This window comes from Nycticebus coucang, chromosome 12, assembly GCF_027406575.1.
Source record: "Nycticebus coucang isolate mNycCou1 chromosome 12, mNycCou1.pri, whole genome shotgun sequence".
In the NCBI taxonomy this organism is placed as follows: domain Eukaryota; kingdom Metazoa; phylum Chordata; class Mammalia; order Primates; family Lorisidae; genus Nycticebus; species Nycticebus coucang.
In genome coordinates, this window is record NC_069791.1 from 14,890,502 (window position 1) to 14,910,792 (window position 20,291).

Sequence of the window (20,291 nt, forward strand, 5' to 3'; positions counted from 1 at the left end):
ACTCTACCTAGGGTGACAGCTTGAGGCTCTGTCTCAAAAAAAAAAAGAATACCCTTGGACACTTTTTTTGGTTCTGGTGATTGTTTTCTGTCTTCATAGCAATTAATTTAGTCATCTACTCTTAGGGTAACTGATTCCTACAAAGGGCTAATCTCTAATATTATGACTAGATTCTCACTTATTTCTTTCTTTTCCTCTTAAATTCTGGGTGTTGCCAATACCCTTGTATAAAGAATGTACAACTGGGCCAGGCGCAGTGGCTCATGCCTGTAATTCTAGCCCTCTGGGAGGCCAAGATGGGTGGATTGCCTGAGCTCACAGGTTTGAGACCAGCCTGAGAAAGAGTGAGAAAAAAATAACCAGGCGTCGTGGTAGGTGCCTGTAGTCCCAGCTACTCAGTTGGCTGAGGCAGCAGAATCGCCTAAGCCCAAGAGCTGGAGGTTGCTGTGAGCTGTGACACCACAGCACTCTACCGAGAGCAACAAAGTGCGACTGTGTCTCAAAAAATAGAACCTACAACTGGCATCCTGAGCTTTACTTTTTTTTTTTTTTTGTAGAGACAGAGTCTCACTGTACTGCCCTCGGTAGAGTGCCGTGGCCTCACATAGCTCACAGCAACCTCCAACTCCTGGGCTTACGCCATTCTCTTGCCTCAGCCTCCCGAGCAGCTGGGACTACAGGCGCCCGCCACAATGCCCAGCTATTTTTCTGTTGCAGTTTGGCCGGGGCTGGGTTTGAACCCGCCACCCTCGGCATATGGGGCCGGTGCCCCACTCACTGAGCCACAGGCGCCGCCCTGAGCTTTACTTTTTTTAATGGGGATGTAAAGGAAGGTATCACCTTAGTTTATCATACCTGTGACTGTGATAAATAACCCCCCAGAACAATGCCAGCATATTTCTAGGATGTATCTTCTTTGATGATAGAGATGTAGAAGCAGGAACTTGGCAGTAAAGAAAAGCAAAAGGGGCTGGACATGGTGGCTCAGGCCTGTAATCCTACCACTTTAAGAAGCTGAGGCAGGAGGATCAGTTGAGGCTGAGAGTTTAAGATCATCCTGAGCAATATTGCAAGACCTCAGGTGTCTATAAAAAATTAAAAAATTAGCCAGGCATGGTGGCAGACACCTGTAATCCCAGCTACTCGGGCAGTTGAGGCAGGAAGATCGCTTGAGCCCAGGAGTTTGAAGTTGCAGTGAGCTGTGCTGATGCCTCAGTACTCTAGCCCAGGTAACGGGGCAAGACCCTGTCTTAAAAAAATAAATATAAAGGGCAGCGCCTGTGGCTCAGTGAGTGGGGTACCGGCCCCATATACTGAGGGTGGCGGGTTCAAACCCAGCCCTGGTCAAACTGCAACAACAACAAAAAAATAGCTGGGTATTGTGGCAGGCGCCTGTAGTCTGAAGCAAGAGAATCACCTAAGCCCAAGAGCAGGAGTTGCTGTGAGCTGTGACGCCACGGCACTCTACCAAGGGTGACAAGTGAGACTCTGTCTCTCAAAAAAAAAAGAAGAAGAAAAAAAAGAAAAAGGAAAAGTTTTTAAAAAGACAAAGGGACAGCCTTTTGAAAGATGACACTATAGATGAAGAAAAAATTGAGAGACACCCATTAGAGAGCACCTATTTCTGTGAAGGATCTGGAAATCAAATCATATCCTATTCAAAATTATATGGAAGGGCGATCATATAGATGAGGGATTTGACTTGTTCTATGAGACTACAGAGGTCAGAGCTAGGTAGGCCCTATGTAGAAAGATTTTTTTTTTTTTTTTTGTAGAGACAGAGTCTCACTGTACGGCCCTCGGGTAGAGTGCTCTGGGTCACACGGCTCACAGCAACCTCTATCTCTTGGGCTTAAGTGATTCTCTTGCCTCAGCCTCCTGAGCAGCTGGGACTACAGGCGCCCACCACAACACCCGGCTATTTTTTTGTTGCAGTTTGGCCGGGGCTGGGTTTGAACCCGCCACCCTCGGCATATGGGGCCGGCGCCCTACTCAATGAGCCACAGGCACCGCCCAGAAAGATTTTTTTAATGGTACATTTTAGATCAACACAAAAGGAACTTTCAGCAATTAGCTTTGTTTTAAAAATAGGATGAAAAAAATAATTACGAAATAAAGTATGGAAATAAGGAAGCACAAGTTACTGACAAAAGGCAAAATGGGCACCTCAAAAAATAGTTTTCTTTCCTTGATGGGCTAAGGATAGGCTAGACATGGTGGCTGGCTCATGTCTATAATTTTAGCACTCTGGGAAGCCAAGGCAGGAGGATCAGTTAAGGTCAGGAGTTCGAGACCAGCCTGAGCAAGAGCAAGACCCTTTCTCTACCAAAAAAATAGAAAATTAGCCAGGCATGGTGACGCACACTTGTGGTCCCAGCTACTTGAGAAGCTGAAGCAGGAGGATCTTTGAGCCCAGGAATTTGAAGTTGCTGTGAGCTATGAGGATGCCACTGCATCTTAGAGCATCTTAGACCCTGTCAGTGTGGCATCTTTCAGGATGCCACTGCACTCTACCCTAGGCAAAACAGCAAGACTCTTTATTTATAAATAAACAGTTAATGGCATACGATCACCAGTGGGTTGTATTATAGAGAGAATTCTAGTGAGATGTCTGACTAGATGGCACCAAGATTTATTCATTCATTCCACAATTATTTATTGAGCCCCTTACTATGTACCAGGCACTTTTTTAAGAGGTAGGGTACAACAATGAACAATAACAACAACAAATTCTCTGCCTTCCTGGGGCTTAATTCTAGTGCAGGAAGAAAAACGAGAAAAATAAAAGTAAGTAGTATTATTATCTAGAGGGAATAGGTGATATGAAGAAACATTAAGTAGGGGAGGCTGCAGGGAGTGGAGCTTAAATTATAAGTTAAATTATAAGTTTATCCAGAGTGGTCAGAGGTGCCATCTGGACAGTGAAGAAGGCTAGGACATGAGCTATATGGACATCTGGGAGAAGAGGCTAAGATTTCTGGTACCCCTCAGATCACACCACCCTATGAAATATGCCTAATCAAACATTGACCAGGCTACCTTAGGAGCCTCCTGCTACCGGAGAGGAGCTATAACATGGACAAAGGGTATAATGGTGGCATCCAGGATGCAAAGGTATGAGACTTTCTACTACTTCGTTTACTTTGATTCACAGGTTTTTTCAGACCCTGAAGCAGCAAGGAAGATGGAAGACAAGGAAGAGAATGAGGAGGTTATTTCACCTGACTCTCCCAAGGTACTGAAACCTAAGTCACCAACATTATTATGCCCTTAGTCTTTATTCACATGAAATGTGAAGGCCCTAAGAGAGCAAAATACAAAACTTTTTCTTAAGCCAGGCACAGTGTTGCATGCCAGTAGTTCCAGCTCATCCTGAGGCTGAGGCAAGACTATCGCTTAAGACTAGGAGTTCAAGACTGTAGTATGCGTTGATGGCACCTGTGAATAGTCACTTCACTCCAGCCTGGGCAACATAGTGAGAACCTATCTCTAAGATAAATTAAAATTTTAAAACCCAACTTTTTCTTGGTCTTGAGACAGCTGTGCTTATAGAAATAATGCAATACATGTGAGCAGTGAAGAACAACACGATAAATGCAGGGTTTCAAACAGGTAAAGTATAGCAGTTCTCATTTTTCTCCACTGAAAAGAGCAATTCAATGATTAGGAAAATCCAAAATTAATTCCATTTGAGGCCAGGCACGGTGGCCCATGCTTGTAACCACGGCACTTTTGGATGCCAAAGTGGGAGTATTGCTTGAGTACAGCAATCTGAGACCAGCCTGGGCTATATAATGAGATCCTGTCTCCACAAAAAAATTTTTTAAATTAGCCAAGTGTGTTGGTGAGTAGCTAGTAGTAAGAGGCTGAGGCAGGAGGATTGGGTGAGCCTAGGAGTTTCAGGTCACAGTGAGCTGTGATTGTGCCATTCCATCTTCTACCACAGAGTGAGACCCTTTCTCAACAACAAAAAAAATTTCCTTTTTTACTTTGTATTGAATTATATGATTTTAGCTGTCTGATCATTTTAAGGAATAGGCTAGTAACACTGTCCTCCCTGGGAGAGGAGTTTAGGACACAAGCTCATATCCCCTGAGGCTGCCTTACTCTCAGCCTCTCCAATGGGACTGCTTCAGTCATCTAAGGTGATATATTTGTCCTGTGGAATTAAGCAACTAGAGCATCTTAGACCTTGTCAGTGTCACCAATTAAGATATGCTCACTTCTAGCCGGGCATTGTGGCGGGCGCCTGTAGTCCCAGCTACTTGGGAGGCTGAGGCAAGAGAATCGCTTAAGCCCAGGAGTTGGAGGTTGCTGTGAGCTGTGTGAGGCCACGGCACTCTACCGAGGGCCATAGAGTGAGACTCTGTCTCTACAAAAAAAAAAGATATGCTCAGTTCCCTTGCACATGCATCATAAAATCATATTTTCTCTCAAGCAGAATTAGGAAAGAATCACATATAAAAATGGGAAATTACAGGGCGGTGCCTGTGGCTCAAGGAGTAGGGCGCCGGTCCCATATGCCGGAGGTGGTGGGTTCAAACCCAGCCCTGGCCAAAAAAAAAAAAAATGGGAAATTACAAATATAAATGGAGAAAAATATGTTCTTGTTCAGCATTTGAATCATCTGAGAGAGAAGTTTTTGGTAACTTTCTGGGAGGTAATATTACCTTTGAACTCATTTATGTCCTGGAAAAGGAGGACGGAAAGGAGAAATCACAGAATTTCAAGTGGCTATCACACTGTTAGAAATTGGTTCTGGGCTCGGTGCCCATGGCTCAAGTGGCTAAGGCACCAGCCACATACACCTGAGCTGGCGGATTCAAATCCAGCCTGGGCTGCCAAACAACGACAGCTGCAACCAAAAAATAGCGAGGCGTTGTGACGGACACCTGTAGTCCCAGGTACTTGGGAGGCTGAGGCAGGAGAATCACTTGAGCCCAGGAGTTTGAGATTGCTGTGAGCTGTGATGCCACAGCACTTTACTTGGGGTGACAGCTTGAGGCTCTGTCTCAAAAAAAAAAATTGGTTCTGGTTTTTTTTTTTTTTTGACACAGAGTCTCACTTTGTCACCCTCAGTAGAGTGCCGTGGCATCACAGCTCATAGCAACCTCAAATTCTTGGGCTTAAGCCATTCTCTTGCCTCTGCCTCCCAAGTAGCTGGGACTACAGGCACCCACCACAATGCCCACCTGACCCAGGCAAAGTTAATCGTGCCAGACTCGGTGTAAGTAGCTGGTGCCATAAGCACTGTGCTACAGGCGCTGAGCCTTGGTTCTGTTTTAAAAGATGAATTTTATAGTGTGTGAATTAAATTTCAGTTAAAAAAATAAATTTGTTTTAAACTTCAGGAGTGCCAAATTTCTCCTGTTATAGCATTTCCTAGATAAGGCTTTCTCTTCCTTTCTTCCTTCCTCCCTCCCTCCCCTCCTTTCCCCTCCCCTCCCCTCCTCCCCCTTTTTAATTCTTTTTTTTTAAGAAATAGAGTCTCCTTATGTTACCCAGACTGGAATACAGTGAGTATTCATAGGCATGATTACTGCATGCTGCACCCTCAAACTCCTGGCCTCACGTAGTCCTCCCACCTCAGCATCCTGAGTAGCTAGCTGGGACTTCAGGCATTTACCACTGTGCTCAGTCTCGATGGGGCTTTCTACATCTTGGGTTTCTATCTCAGAACCTAGAACTTTTCCCAAAGAAACCACTTACTTCTCCTAACTGCTTGTCATGGGTTAGATCACTTGAGTATGAGAATTGCAGTGCCTTCTTTTTTTTTTTTTTTTTTTGTTGAGACAGGGTCCCACCCTATGCCCCTGAGCAGAGTGCAGTGGGCGTGGTAGCTCACCACAACCTCAGACTCGGGCTGCGGGCACCCCGCTGCCTCAGCCTCCGGAAGCCGCTGGGATTATAAGCGCTCGCCGCGGCGCCCGGCTGGGTTTTTCCATTTTTTTTATGAGTCAGGGTCTCACTGTCGCTCAGGCGAGTCTCGAACTCCTGAGCTCAAGCGATTCTCCCTCCTCAGCCTCCCACAGTGCTGGGATTACAGGCGTGAGCCACCGCGCCCGGCTGCAGTGCCTTCTTAAGGAGGGTAGTTTAAAATTGGCAGGCTGGCTCAGCACCTGTGGCTCAATGGCTAGGCCACCAGCCACATATACCGGAGCTGGTAGGTTGTTTGGTTGTTGTTTGCCAAGCCTGCCAAACAACAATGACACTACAACCAAAAAATAGCAGGGCGTTATAGTGGGCGCCTATAGTCCCAGCTACACAGGAGGCTGAGGCAAGAGAATCGCTTAAGCCCAAGAGTTGGAGGTTGCTATGAGCTGTGACGCCATGGCACTCTACTGAGGGTAACACAGTGAGACTCTGTCTCAAAATAAATAAATAAATAAGGGTGGCGCCTGTGGCTCAAGGAGTAGGGTGCCTGTCCCATATGCCGGAGGTGGCGGGTTCATACCCAGCCCCGGCCAAAAACCACAAAGAAAAAAATAATAATAATAAATAAATAAAATTGGCAGGCAGTAGCTTTTTTTTTTTTTTTGTAGAGACAGTCTCACTTTATGTCCCTCGGTAGAGTGCCGTGGCCTCACACAGCTCACAGCAACCTCCAACTCCTGGGCTTAAGCGATTCTCTTGCCTCAGCCTCCCAAGTAGCTGGGACTACAGGCGCCCGCCACAACGCCCGGCTATTTTTTGGTTGCAGTTTGGCCGGGGCCGGGTTTGAACCCGCCACCTTCGGTATATGGGGCCGGCACCTTACCGACTGAGCCACAGGTGCTGCCCAGGCAGTAGCTTTAAGACTTTACACTCTCATACAGACACGTCACACAGATCACATGATATTTGATTATGGAAACAACTCTGGAGTCCAAACACCTGGTTTCCTGTCCCAGCAAATCTTTTTACCCCTTGAATCTTGGTTTCTTCACTATAAAAGAGGATGGAGGAAGGGATACTCTGATGCCCTCAGGCTCTTGTGAAACAATATTATATGTTTGCCCTTTGTATTATATATGACCCTTGTAAAGTATAAAGCACAGAAGACTCTTCCAATCAGAGTTGCTGGAGAAGTTGAGCCACCTCTCACTTGCAGAACTCTTCTCTTTGTAGGGCCAAGGCCTTCAGTTTCAAGTCTCTGCAGTTCCAGAAGAGAGCAACCTCACAGCACCTGAGCCTCAAGAAGAGGTAAGGAGGGCGGTGCCTGTGGCTCAGTGAGTAGGGCGCCAGCCCCGTATGCTGAGGGTGGCGGGTTCAAATCCAGCCCCGGCCAAACTGCAACAACAACAAAAAAAATAGCCAGGCGTTGTGGCGGGCGCCTGTAGTCCCAGCTGCTCGGGAGGCTGAGGCAAGAGAATCATGTAAGCCCAAGAGTTAGAGGTTGCTGTGAGCCGTGTGACACCACGGCACTCTACCCGAGGGCAGTACAGTGAGACTCTGTCTCTACAAAAAAAAAAAAAAAAAGAGTAAAGGCCGCTTGCACACCTAAAATAAATAATATAAAAAAAATAAAAAATAAAAAGAAGAGGTAAAGAGACCAGATATATAGGGAACAGTGTGGATAGTAAGACTGGGCATTGGATGGACAGGAGTATGGCTATGGGCTGGAATCCTCACTGTGGGCTAAAAGTGTAATGGGAATCTAGCAGTACACTGTACCATTAGGGCACAGTCAAGCAGGTGGGAACCAAAGGAATAAAGAGTGCACTGAACTTTATTGTGTCTCTGTGCCCATTTCCCAACACTTGACCTTAAACTAGCCCTGTCTCGTAAGTGTTGATTTAATTATGTCTGAACTTATTTCAAAAAGGAGTTAAAGAGGTTAAGACACAAAAAAGAGCACAAGAAGGTCATATGTATGTTCTACAGGCATGCATTGCTTAACAACAAAATTACATTCTGAGAACTGTGTTTTAGGTGATTTTGTTGTGTGAACACCAGAGTGTACTTACACAAACCCAATGGTATATCCTATTACACACCTATTTCATAAACTTTTAATATTTTTAAACTTTCTCACCCTTGTAATAACACTCAGCTTAAAACCACAATGTACAGCTATACAAAAATATTTTTTCTTTATATTCTTATTCTGTAAGCTTTCTTCTATTAATATATTTTATTTTTATTTATTTATTTTTTTTTTTTTTTTGTAGAGACAGAGTCTCACTTTATGGCCCTCGGTAGAGTGCCATGGCATCACACAGCTCACAGCAACCTCCAACTCCTGGGCTGAAGCAATTCTCTTGCCTCAGCCTCCCGAGTAGCTGGGACTACAGGTGCCCACCACAACGCCCAGCTATTTTTTGGTTGCAGTTCAGCTGGGGCCAGGTTTGAACCTGCCACCCTCGGTATATGGGGCCGGCACCTTACCGACTGAGCCACAGGCGCCGCCCTAATATATTTTATTTTTTAAAAAACCTTTTAAACTCTTTTTTAAAAACTAAGACATGATTATAGCCCAAGAATATGGGGAAAGGTGAAAGGGAGGGGAGGGGCAGGGGGAGGATGGGTGGAGGGAGGGTAGTCGGTGGGACCACACCTAGGTGCATCTTACAATGGAACATGTGAAATTTACTAAATGTAGAATGTAAATGTAATATAAAATATAATATAAATATAATATAAATAAATGTAATATAAATATAAATATAAAAACACAGTAACTAAGAAAATGCCATAAAGGCTATGTTAACCAGTTTGATGAAAATATTTCAAACTGTATATAAGACCAGCACATTGTACCCCATGACTGCATTAATGTACACAGCTATGATTTAATAAAAAAAAAAACTAAGACATGGAGCCAGGTGCAGTGGCACGTACCTATAGTCCCAGCTACTTGAGAACTTGAAGCAAGAAGGTCACTTGAGCCTAGGAGTTCAACTCCAGCCTGGAGTAGTAACATAGTGAGATCTCACCTCTAAAAAAAAATTTTTTTTAAATGGAGAAAAAGGCTCGGCGCCTGTAGCTCAGCAGCTAAGGGCACCAGCCACATATACTGGTGCTGGCGCGTTCAAATCCAGCCTGGGCCTGCCAAGCAACAGTGACAACTACAACCAAAAAATAGCCAGGCATTGTGGTGAGCACCTATAGTCCCAGCTATTTGGGAGACTGAAGCAAGAGGATCACGTAAGAGGTTGCCGTGAGCTGTGACACCACGGCCCTCTACCAAGGGCGACATAGTGAGACTATGTCTCCAAAAAAAAAAAAAAGGGGGAAAAAACTAAGATATAAACACATATATTAGCCTAGGCCTAGGTCAGGATCATCAATGTCACTATCTTCCACTGCCTGTTCCATTCGAAGGTCTTCAGGGTCAGTAACAGGGATGGAACTGTTATCTCCTATGATAACAATGCCTTCTTCTTAAATACTTCTTGAAGGTCCTGCCTGAGAATATTCTACAATAACTTTTTTTTTTTTTTTGGAGACAGAATCTCAGTATGTTGCCACCAGGGCTAGAGTGCCCGGGTGTCGGCCTTGTTCAAAACAACCTCAAATTCCAGGACTCAAGCAATCCTCCTGCCTCAGCCTCCCAGCAGGACTACAGGCACCTGGCTAAATGCCTGGCTAATTTTTTCTATTTTTAGAAGAGTTTGGGTCTTGGGCAGTGCCCGGAGCTCAGTGGGTAGGGGGCCGGCCACATACACCAAGGCTCCTAGGTTCGAACCTGGCCCGGGCCTGCTAAAACAACAATGACAACAGCAACAAAAAAATAGCTGGGCCTTGTGGTGGGCACCTATAGTCCCAGCTACTTGGGAGGCTGAGGCAGAAGAATCACTTAAACCCAAGAGTTTGAGTTTACTGTGAGCTGTGACACCACAGCACTCTAACCAGGGTGACAGCTTGAGACTGTCTCAAAAAAAAAAAAAAAGAAAGAGATGAGGTCTTGCTCTTGTTCAGGCTGGTCTCAAACTCCTGATCCTCCTACCTCGGCCTTCCAAAGTGCTGGGATTACAGGCATGAGCCACCACATCAGCCAAGTTTTTCTTTTTTTCTTTTTTTTTTTAATAAGTAGAAGGAATACACACTAAAATAAGGGAAAATGTACCAGTAACTCAGTTGTTGATTATCAAGTATTACATACTATCCATAATGGCATGTACTACACTTTCATACAACTGGCAGTGTGGTAGGTCTGGTTATGGTGGTATCACCACAAATATGTGAATAATGCATTGTGCTGTTACGTTACAACAGCTGTGAGGTCATAGGGTAATAGGATTTTTTTCAGCTCAGTTATAATCTTAGTGGGACAACTGTCATCTATAGAGTCCATAGTTGACTGAAACATCATTATGCAATGCATGACTCTAAGTGTCGTACACTTACATATACAATGTACTTTCACATACACACACAATATAGCAAAATAACTCAGAAGTATATGAGATATAAAGTGATATAAAGTAGAGCCTATGAATTAGGCAAGTACAAAAAATACATTCTGTGAAATAAATTTGCTAAGGATGGACCATAAAATTGGTTCCAGACTTTCTAACATGCAAGAAGAGAAAACCTTGTCAGTTCACTCGTTTTAATTCCCACTCCTTAAGAGAGCAACTCCTGCTAGTAAGGTGAGAAAGAAATGTCTCCTGTGAATCATCCTCTAGAGATGGTGAATAATGAATAATATCGGCCTTACATAAATATAATTCAGTAGAAGCAAGCTGAGTTTTTACTCCCCTTAAGTGGTTGGTGGGAGGGCAGGTCAGCACCTGATAAAATCATGTTTACTTTCCAGGTATCTACAAGTCAAAACGCACAACTCTGAAGAGAAACTACCAAGACCCTCCCATCCCTCCCCAGAGAAGCCCCTCAACTAGAGGGTATCGGTCAGAAGGACATGAGAACGAGTGTTCATTTCTAGATTCTCAGACAGTAGAAATGCTGGTGGTCTCCAAACCCTGGCATTATTGGAAGCTGAGGAACAGTGTTATGGGAGGAAGGGAGGCAAGCAGTCTTGGGAGAAGAGGATGTTAGACTCAGGGAATACTTAGTTCAGGTTTTAGCATTGTTAGAAGAATAAGACACTATTAAAGTGAGGCTATAATGACTATAAAGCAGAAGTATCTATAGACACACACTTGTCTGCACAGAGACACATAACCACACATCCTCAGAGAATAATAGACAAATCCTTGACTTACTCACTTTGTAAAACTTAAAGCCACAAGAATATATTTTCAGATTGTTAAATAAAGTATGATTTTGACTTTCTATGGATTCTTTGTTTGACACAGGGCATTGCTCCAGCTCAGAACACTGTTTTCCTCTGGGACAAGGTTATTGATTCTGCCGCAGTCAGAAAGCTTTAGTTGCATCCCTGACCCCTATCTCATCCTAACTCCTAGCTGTAACTCTTTACAATGTCAGGGGCCACAGAATACTCTCCTCAACCCAGGTATGTTGCTGCATGCTCCCTTTGGTTAATAAGCAAATACCCTTTGAAACGGGTTATATTTTAAAGCTATATCTAATGTTTACAATCTCTTATTTGGTGTGAATATGGATCTGAGCAGGATGTTGAAAGATATGAAACTCCAAATGAAGGGAAAAGATACAAAGCATAATACTATCATGGAAATGGCATGAGATTTGGAGTCAGGAGTCCTGGATTCAGTTACTATCTATGAAAGCATTAAAAGTAGCTCTGGAGGGCGGCGCCTGTGGCTCAGTCGGTAAGGCACCGGTCCCATATACCGAGGGTGGTGGGTTCAAACCCAGCCCCGGCCAAACTGCAACCCAAAAATAGCTGGGCGTTGTGGCGGGCGCCTGTAGTCCCAGCTACTCGGGAGGCTGAGGCAGAGAATCACCTAAGCCCAAGAGCTGGAGGTTGCTGTGAGCTGTGTGACGCCACGGCACTCTACCGAGGGCAGTAAAGTGAAACTCTGTCTCTACAAAAAAAATAGCTCTGGAGTCCTGCCACCTTGATAAATACACGTATACATGCAAATCCCCTTCCATCTTTGCTCCTTTTTTAGAGATGATGTCACCACGTGTGCAGCAAGCATTTACTGAGCATCAACTCTGTGCCAAGCACTGGGTGCTAGTACTAGTATGTGGAAAACCATGAAAGGAAGAGACAGTAAGAACTTTGAGCAGGGAGCAAAATGGGCAGGATTTTGTGACAGGTTGAAAGGAGACACATGTTGAAGACTGAGGTTTTAAGGAATTATTCTAGGTTAGGCTTGAGAAGCCAGAATTTGGTGGTGCCATACCCTGAAACGGTGACTATAGGAGATAGCATTTATGTGGGTTCTCTGGTTACAGGGGATAAACTGACAAAATTAGGCAGTAAAGGATATGTTAGAAGGTTATCAGGCAACTCATAGAACTAAAGAATAACCAGGCCACAGGAAAAGACAAGAGCCAGCCCAGAGATGTCTCCAGTAGGAGTGTGCGGACAGTTCCTCAAGGCAGCTGCCATTAAAGACTCAACTTCAGCCACCTTCTGCCATGGAGTCTTCCCCAAATCCAAACTTCCTAAAGAATCTGGCCCAGTTTGCACGATGTGTCCATGCTATGGCCAGGGAAATGGGGAACTGTGACTGGAACTATTTATCTTCTAGGGAAGGGGGGACCAAAGGAGGATATGGGTAGGGGAAGACATGTTAGTGTCCATTTGACTAAGAGAAAAATGAGGAAACTTTGGAGGATAATAAATGTTCTTAATTTTGATGATGGTAATAATTTTATGGATATATTTACATGTGTCAAAGCTTATCAATGTGTATCTTTTATGAGCAGTTTAATGTGCATCTGAACGAACCTTAAGAGTCACCTATGAGCATTGGACACAAGGAATTTGAGGTACTTGTAAGATTTTCCAGTAGATGTGTCCATTAGGGAACTGGAAATACATGTTTATATTTGGGAGTCATTTTTTCTAAAATCTAATCCTGTTACTGTTCTTTAAAAAGCATAACCTTTAAAAGATCTCTAGTGTGTACAGCAATAATGGGAAGGAGTTTGTGTTGCCTCCCTGAGAGGAAGGTTGTTTGTCAAATTATAACAGCCCTGCTGCCGCACTGCCTCTGCCTGTGAGTATCCTTCCCAGAAGGCATTCTGAACCACCGCCGGGAGTGCTGCAGGCAAAGCCTCAGGGGACAGGCCCCCAGCTGTACAAGTCCCTTCATGGTCTGCTTGGATGGCTCCTCCCATGTTCATCTGGCAAAACCCAATTCAAGCCTTTTTTTCTCTGGGGCTTTCTTGACCCTCATCTTTGGGGTGTGCCAGAGGAAACTTCTCAGGACTTACAGTCTGGTGGGAAACAACAGCAATTGCTACAATAGAGGCACACCTGCAGGAGAAACTTCACTAGATTATAAGGTTGGCTGTTTACTGGCATATGACCCTACTGAAGGGTAGATAGTACCATTTGGGAAAAAGAAATTGTTTACCTTGGTTTACAAAATGGTAAAGTACTGGGGAAAGGCTTAGAAGACTGCTGTTCTGGAGGCAGCACAAGATGGGGCTGAATGCCAGTAAAATTGGGCGAAGATGAATAGCTCTTGTCTTCTGTCCTGAGGCCCCTGAAGGATGGTGGCTTTCAGTTTCCTGAGGTTTAGTATTTAATCCTTGGAGAACACTGGTTTTTCACCGCAGATGAGGCTTCATCATTTATCTGTATGTACCTCTACCTAGAATTAATGGCAAGAGCTTCATCCAGTCCCTGCCTGTCAACAATTTGAAGGTGCATAGTAATAGACTGGGTAAAAAAAGAGACTCCAGAAATATGACATCCAAGATGAACAGGCTACCAAAGAGGACAATACACACACTGCTTATGATAGTCTTTATTTTATGCCAGACTAGATGCTGAGTATATGTAGGTTGGATCCTAGTTTGCTGAATATTTGTACTTTTTTTGTTGTTGTTGAGAAGAACTTAATATTATTTTAAACAAGTGTAGCCTCAATACATGTGGGTCTTCTTGCCTCTTTTATATACTTTGGGCAACAGGTAGAATCTAAAGGAAATATAAATTCATCATCACAATTCTTTAAAGTACAACAGAGGTCTCACTGAAGGCTCTTGAAGTGATAGCAAGGTGAGAATTATGTCATAAGATTATTCAGTAAAATACATTTACGTCCTGGTTTAACAGTCATAGAATAAAATAGAAAACTAACCACCTCATTGTATGAAAATTAAATAATCCAACCCAGATAAAATAAAAGCATAGGATATGCTGGAAAATAAAAGCATAGGATATTCTTATAACATAAAGATAAACATACCATGTAAAATATCAGCAAATCAAACCCCAAAATGTATGGTAAATAAGTAGTATTTATCTAAGACCTCTATGATAATTCAGGATAAGATAATATGTTCATGTAATTCACCACATTAGTATGTGACATGGAACAAAACATACACTAATCTTTTTTTAAAAAATAAACTTCATTGTATATATTTAAGGTATACAACATTATGTTATTGGATACATATAAATAGAAAAATAGTTTCTTTAGTCAAACAAATTAACATATCCATCATCTTACATAGATACCCTTGTTGGTGGGAAGAGTAGATAAAATCTACACATTTTGCAGATATCTCTAATATAATACAATTTTATTAATTTTAGTCTTCATGTTATACATTAGATCTCTAGGTTTGTCATTCTACAAATCTATGACTTGTATACTCTGACCTATATCTTCCCATTTTCCCTACTCCCCTGTACTCGGAAACCAATGTTTTAATCTCTATCTCTGTATATGTGGCATTTTTTTTTTTTTGGTTTAGATTTCACACATAAGTGAGATGAGGCAATATTTTTCTTTCTGTATCTGACTTATTACACTTAGCATAATGTCCTCTAGTTTCATCCATGTTGTGGCAAATGGCGGGATCTTCTTTTTTAGGCTATATTCCGATTCCTTTTCCATTCATTCATTGACAGTCACTTAAGTTATTTCCACATCTCAGATGTTGTGAATAATGCTACAGAGTACATAAGAGTGAAGGTGTCTTTCTGAGGTGGTGAACTTATTTATTCTTGGTATATACACAGAAGAGGAATGGCTGGGTTAGGTTCCTAATTTCTTTAGGTAATTTTTTTTTTTTGTTATTGTTGCAGTTTAGCCAGGGCCGGGTTTGAACCCGCCACCCTCGGTATATGGGGTCGGCACCCTGCTCACTGAGCCACAGGCGCCACCCGGTTCCTAATTTCTTTAGGAACCTACATACTGTTTTTCATAAAAAGTGCACCAATCTTCATTCTCACTGATGGTGTATAAGGGTTCCCTCTTTCTAGACAGTCTCCAACATTTTTCTCTTGACTTTTTGGAATAACCATCCTAACAGGTATGAGGTGATTATCTCATAGTGGTTGTGATTTGCATTTCCCTGATGATTAATAATAATGTTAAGTACCTTTTCATATACTTATTGGCCGTGTTTATGTCTTCTTTGGAGAAACGTTTAATTGGGTCCCTTGCCCATTTCTGCTGTTGAGTTGAAAGAGTTCATTACAAATTTTGGACATTAACTCCTTATCAGATACATGGTTGTAAATATTTTCTTCCAATTCATAATCTCATTGGCATCAGAAAAACCCAAACACTTCCACATTAATAAGAAAACAACACCTTAATCTATAGGGGGCTTAAAAAGTAGTTTAACTCTAATAAATGTTATTGGATCTATTAGGAATATATTCTTTTTTTTTTCAGGTTTTTTATTTTTATTTTTTTTTATTGTTAAATCATAGCTGTGTACATTAGTGCAATCGCCTGTACCCATTCTAAGATGCACCATAGATGTGGCCCCACCCATTACCCTCCCTCCACCAAAACCTCCCCCCTCCCTTCCCCTTCCTTGGCCCTTTCCCCATACTCTTGTGCTATAGTTGGGTTATAGTCTTCATGTGAAAGCTATAATTTAGCTTCATAGTAGGGCTGAGTACATTGGATACTTTCTCTTCCATTCCTGAGATACTTTGCTAAGAAGAATATGTTCCAGCTCCATCCATGTAAACATGAAAGAGGTAAAGTCTCCATCTTTCTTTAAGGCTGCATAGTATTCCATGGTATACATGTAACACAATTTGCTAGTCAATTCGTGGGTCGATGGGCACTTGGGCTTCTTCCATGACTTAGCAATTATGAATTGGGCTGCAATAAACATTCTGGTACAGATGTCTTTGTTATATTGTGAATTTTGGTCTTCTGGGTATAAACCTAGTAAAGGAATTATAGGATCGAATGGCAGGTCTATTTTTAGGTCTCTAAGTATTCTCCAAACATCCTTCCGGAAGGAATGTATTAGTGGGCATTCCCACCAGCAGTGTAGAAGTGTGCCCTTTCCTCCACATCCACGCCAACATTTCTGGTTTGGGGATTTTGTTATGTGGGCTACTCTTACTGGGGTTAGGTGATATCTCAGAGTAGTCTTGATTTGCATTTCTCTGATGATTAAGGATGATGAGCTTTTTTTCATGTGTTTGTAGATCTTGCGTCGGTCTTCTTTAGAGAAGTTTCTCTTCAAGTCCCTTGGCCACCCTGAGATGGGGGTCACGTGTTCTTTTCTTGTTAATACGTTTGAGTTCTCTGTGGATTCTGGTTATTAGACCTTTATTGGAGGTATAACCTGCAAATATTTTCTCCCATTCTGAGGGCTGTCTGCTTGCTTTACTCACTATGTTCTTAGCTGTGCAGAAGCTTTTTAGTTTGATCAGGTCCCAGTAGTGTATTTTTGATACTGCTTCAATTGCCTGGGGAGTCCTCCTTATAAAATATTCACCCAGACCGATTCCTTCAAGAGTTTTCCCTGCACTTTCTTCAAGTATTTTTATAGTTTCATGTCTTATGTTTAAATCTTTTTTTTTCTTTTTTTGGCTGGGGCTAGGTTTGAACCCTCCACCTCCAGCATATGGGACCAGCGCCCTACTCCTGAGCCACAGGCGCCGCCCTTAAGTTTAAATCTTTTATCCAGTGAGAGTCTATCTGGTTAATGGTGAAAGGTGTGGGTCCAGTTTCAATCTTCTACAGGTTGCCAGCCAGTTTACGCAGCACCATTTGTTAAATAGGGAATCTTTTCCCCACTGAATGTTTTTAATTGGCTTGTCAAAGATCAAATAACGGTAAGTAGCTGGATCCATCTCTTGGTTCTCTATTCTGTTCCAGACATCTACTTCTCTGCTTTTGTGCCAGTACCATGCTGTTTTGATCACTATCGATTTATAGTACAGTCTCAGGTCTGGTAGTGTGATTCCTCCTGCTTTGTTTTTATTGCTCAGTAATGTTTTGGCTATTCGAGGTTTTTTCTGATTCCATATAAAACGAAGTATTATTTTTCAATATCTTTAAAGTATGATAATGGAGCTTTAATAAGAATTGCATTAAAATTATATATTGCTTTGGGCAGTATGGACGTTTTAACAATGTTGATTCTTCCCAGCCATGAGCATGGTATGTTTTTCCATCTGTTAACATCTTCAGCTATTTCTTTTCTTAGAGTTTCATAGTTCTCTTTGTAGAGATCTTTCACGTCCTTTGTTAGGTATACTCCCAAATATTTCATCTTCTTTGGCACTACTGTGAAAGGAATAGAGTCCTTGACTGTTTGTTCAGCTTGGTTATTGTTGGTATATATAAAGGCTACAGATATATGGGTGTTGATTTTGTAGCCTGAGACATTGCTATATTCCTTGATCACTTCTAAAAGTTTTGTAGTAGAATCCCTAGTGTTTTCCAGATACACGATCATATTATCTGCAAAGAGTGAAAGTTTGATGTGGATACCCTTGATCACCTTTTCTTCCCTAATTGCAATGGCTAAAACTTCCATTACAATGTTAAAGAGCAATGGAGACAATGGGCAACCTTGCCTGGTTCCTGATCTAAGTGGAAATGATTTCAATTTAACTCCATTCAATACGATATTGGCTGTGGATTTGCTGTAGATGGCCTCTATTAGTTTAAGAAGTGTCCCTTCTATACCAATTTTCTTAAGTGCTCTGATCATGAAGGGATGCTGGATATTATCAAAAGCTTTTTCTGCATCAATTGAAAGAATCATGTCATCTTTATTTTTAAGTTTGTTTATGTGTTGAATTACATTTATAGATTTACGTATATTGAACCAGCCTTGAGACCCTGGGATAAATCCAACTTGGTCATGGTGTATAATTTTTTTGATGCGTTGTTGAATTCTGCTTGTTAGGATCTTATTGAGTATCTTAGCATCTATATTCATTAGTGATATTGGTCTATAATTTTCTTTTCTTGTTGGGTCTTTCCCTGGTTTGGGGATCAAGGTGATGTTTGCTTTGTAGAATGTGCTGGGTAATATTCCTTCTTTTTCTATATTTTGGAAGAGGTTTAGTAGTATAGGTACTAGTTCTTCTTTAAATGTTTGGTAGAATTCTGATGTAAAGCCATCTGGTCCTGGGCTTTTCTTTTTAGGGAGATTTTGTATAGTTGATGCTATTTCAGAACTTGATATAGGCCTGTTCAACATTTCCACTTCGTTCTGGCTAAGTCTTGGTAGGTGGCATGCTTCCAGGTATTGGTTGATTTCTTTCAGATTTTCATATTTGTGAGAGTAGAGTTTCTTGTAGTATTCGTTAATGATTTTTTGAATTTCTGAGGGGTCTGTTGTTATTTCATCATTACCATTTCTGATTGATGAAATTAGAGATTTTACTCTTTTTTTCCTGGTTAGGTTGGCCAAAGGTTTATCTATTTTATTGATCTTTTCAAAAAACCAGCTTTTGGATTTATTGGTCTGTTGTATAATTCTTTTGTTTTCAATTTCATTTAATTCTGCTCTGATTTTGGTTATTTCTTTTCTTCTGCTGCGTTTGGGGTTGAAGTGTTCTTCTTTCTCCAGTTGCTTGAGGATGTCCCATTAAGTTATTGACTTCCTCTCTTTCCATTTTCTTGAGGAAGGCTTGCAGTGCTATAAATTTCCCTCTTAGGACTGCCTTTGCAGTATCCCAGAGGTTCTGGTAATTCGTGTCTTGATTGTTGTTTTGTTCCAAAAATATGGTGATTTCCTTCTTAATCTCGTCTATAACCCATGTATCCTTCAGCATAAGGTTGTTTAGCTTCCATGTTTTTGTATGGGTATGCAGGTTCCTGTTGTTATTTAGTTCAACTTTTATTCCATGATGGTCTGAGAAGATGCAAGGAATAATTTCTATTTTTTTTAATTTGCTGAGGTTAGATTTGTGGCGTAGGATGTGGTCGATTTTGGAGTTTGTTCCGTGGGCTGATGAGGAGAATGTGTATTCAGTTTTTTGGGGATGAAATGTTCTGTAGATGTCTGTTAAGTCCAGATGTTGAATGGTTGAGTTTAAATCTAAAATTTCTTTGCTTAGCTTCTTTTTGGAGGATCTATCCAGGACTGCTAAAGGGGTGTTAAAATTTCCAACTACTATGGAAGTGGAGGAAATCAAGTTGCTCATGTCTGTTAGAGTTTCTCTTATAAATTGAGGTGCATTGTGGTTGGGTGCATAAATATTAATAATTGAGATCTCATCATATTGAGTATTACGTTTAACAAATATGAAGTGTCCATCCTGATCCTTAATTATTTTGGTTGGTTTAAAGCTTATTGCGTCTGCAAACAGGATTGCAACGCCTGCTTTTTTCTGCTTTCCATTTGCCTGGAATATAGATGACCATCTCTTCACCTTGAGTCTATATCTGTCTTTTAATGTAAGATGCGATTCTTGGATGCAGCAGATATCTGGCTTGACTTTTTGTATCCTGTCCGCCAACCTATGCCTCTTTAGAGGACAATATATTTTTTTTTTTGGGGGGGGGGTGGCGGCGCCTTACCGACAGAGCCACAGGCGCCGCCCTTTTTTTTTTTGTGGTTTTTGGCCGGGGCTGGGTTTGAACCCACCACTTCTGGCATATGGGACCGGCGCCCTACTCCTTGAGCCACAGGCGCCGCCCTAGAGGACAATTTAAACCATTCACATTAATTGAGAGTATTGATAAGCCTTTCGAGAGACCAGTGGACATTTTTAATCCTTTTGCGACTGGAAGTTGGAATTTGATCAAAAATTTTCTGGGTGGGTTTACTTTTGTCATGGAAGATTATGCTGGTCTTTATGGAGGCTAGGTCTAAGAATGTCCTGGAGAGCTGGTTTAGTTGTGGCAAATTTCTTCAACATGTGAATGTCATTGAAGTATTTAATTTCTCCATCATAAATGAAGCTCAGTTTAGCTGGGTACAGGTTCCTGGGTTGAAAGTTATTTTGTTTTAGGAGATTAAAAGTCGATGACCATCCTCTTCTAGCTTGAAAGGTTTCAGCAGAGAGATCTGCA

General features: G+C 41.9%; 1 protein-coding gene across 4 annotated transcripts in view; it reads left to right on the plus strand.

Moving 5' to 3' along the window:
* The window catches only part of BIN2 (bridging integrator 2), a 39,240-nt gene extending 28,026 nt beyond the window's left edge, over positions 1–11,214 (plus strand). For 3 of the 4 annotated variants that reach the window (XM_053558013.1, XM_053558014.1, XM_053558015.1), the window contains 3 exons: positions 3,155–3,235; positions 7,108–7,182; positions 10,742–11,214. In XM_053558013.1, coding sequence (XP_053413988.1) covers positions 3,155–3,235; positions 7,108–7,182; positions 10,742–10,771 — 186 coding nt within the window. In that variant the 3' untranslated portion in view covers positions 10,772–11,214. Of the gene's footprint in view, positions 1–3,154; positions 3,236–7,107; positions 7,183–10,741 lie in introns of those variants that run through there. The other variant, XR_008373487.1, reaches the window with a different exon arrangement.
* Positions 11,215–20,291: the final 9,077 nt, after the last annotated feature.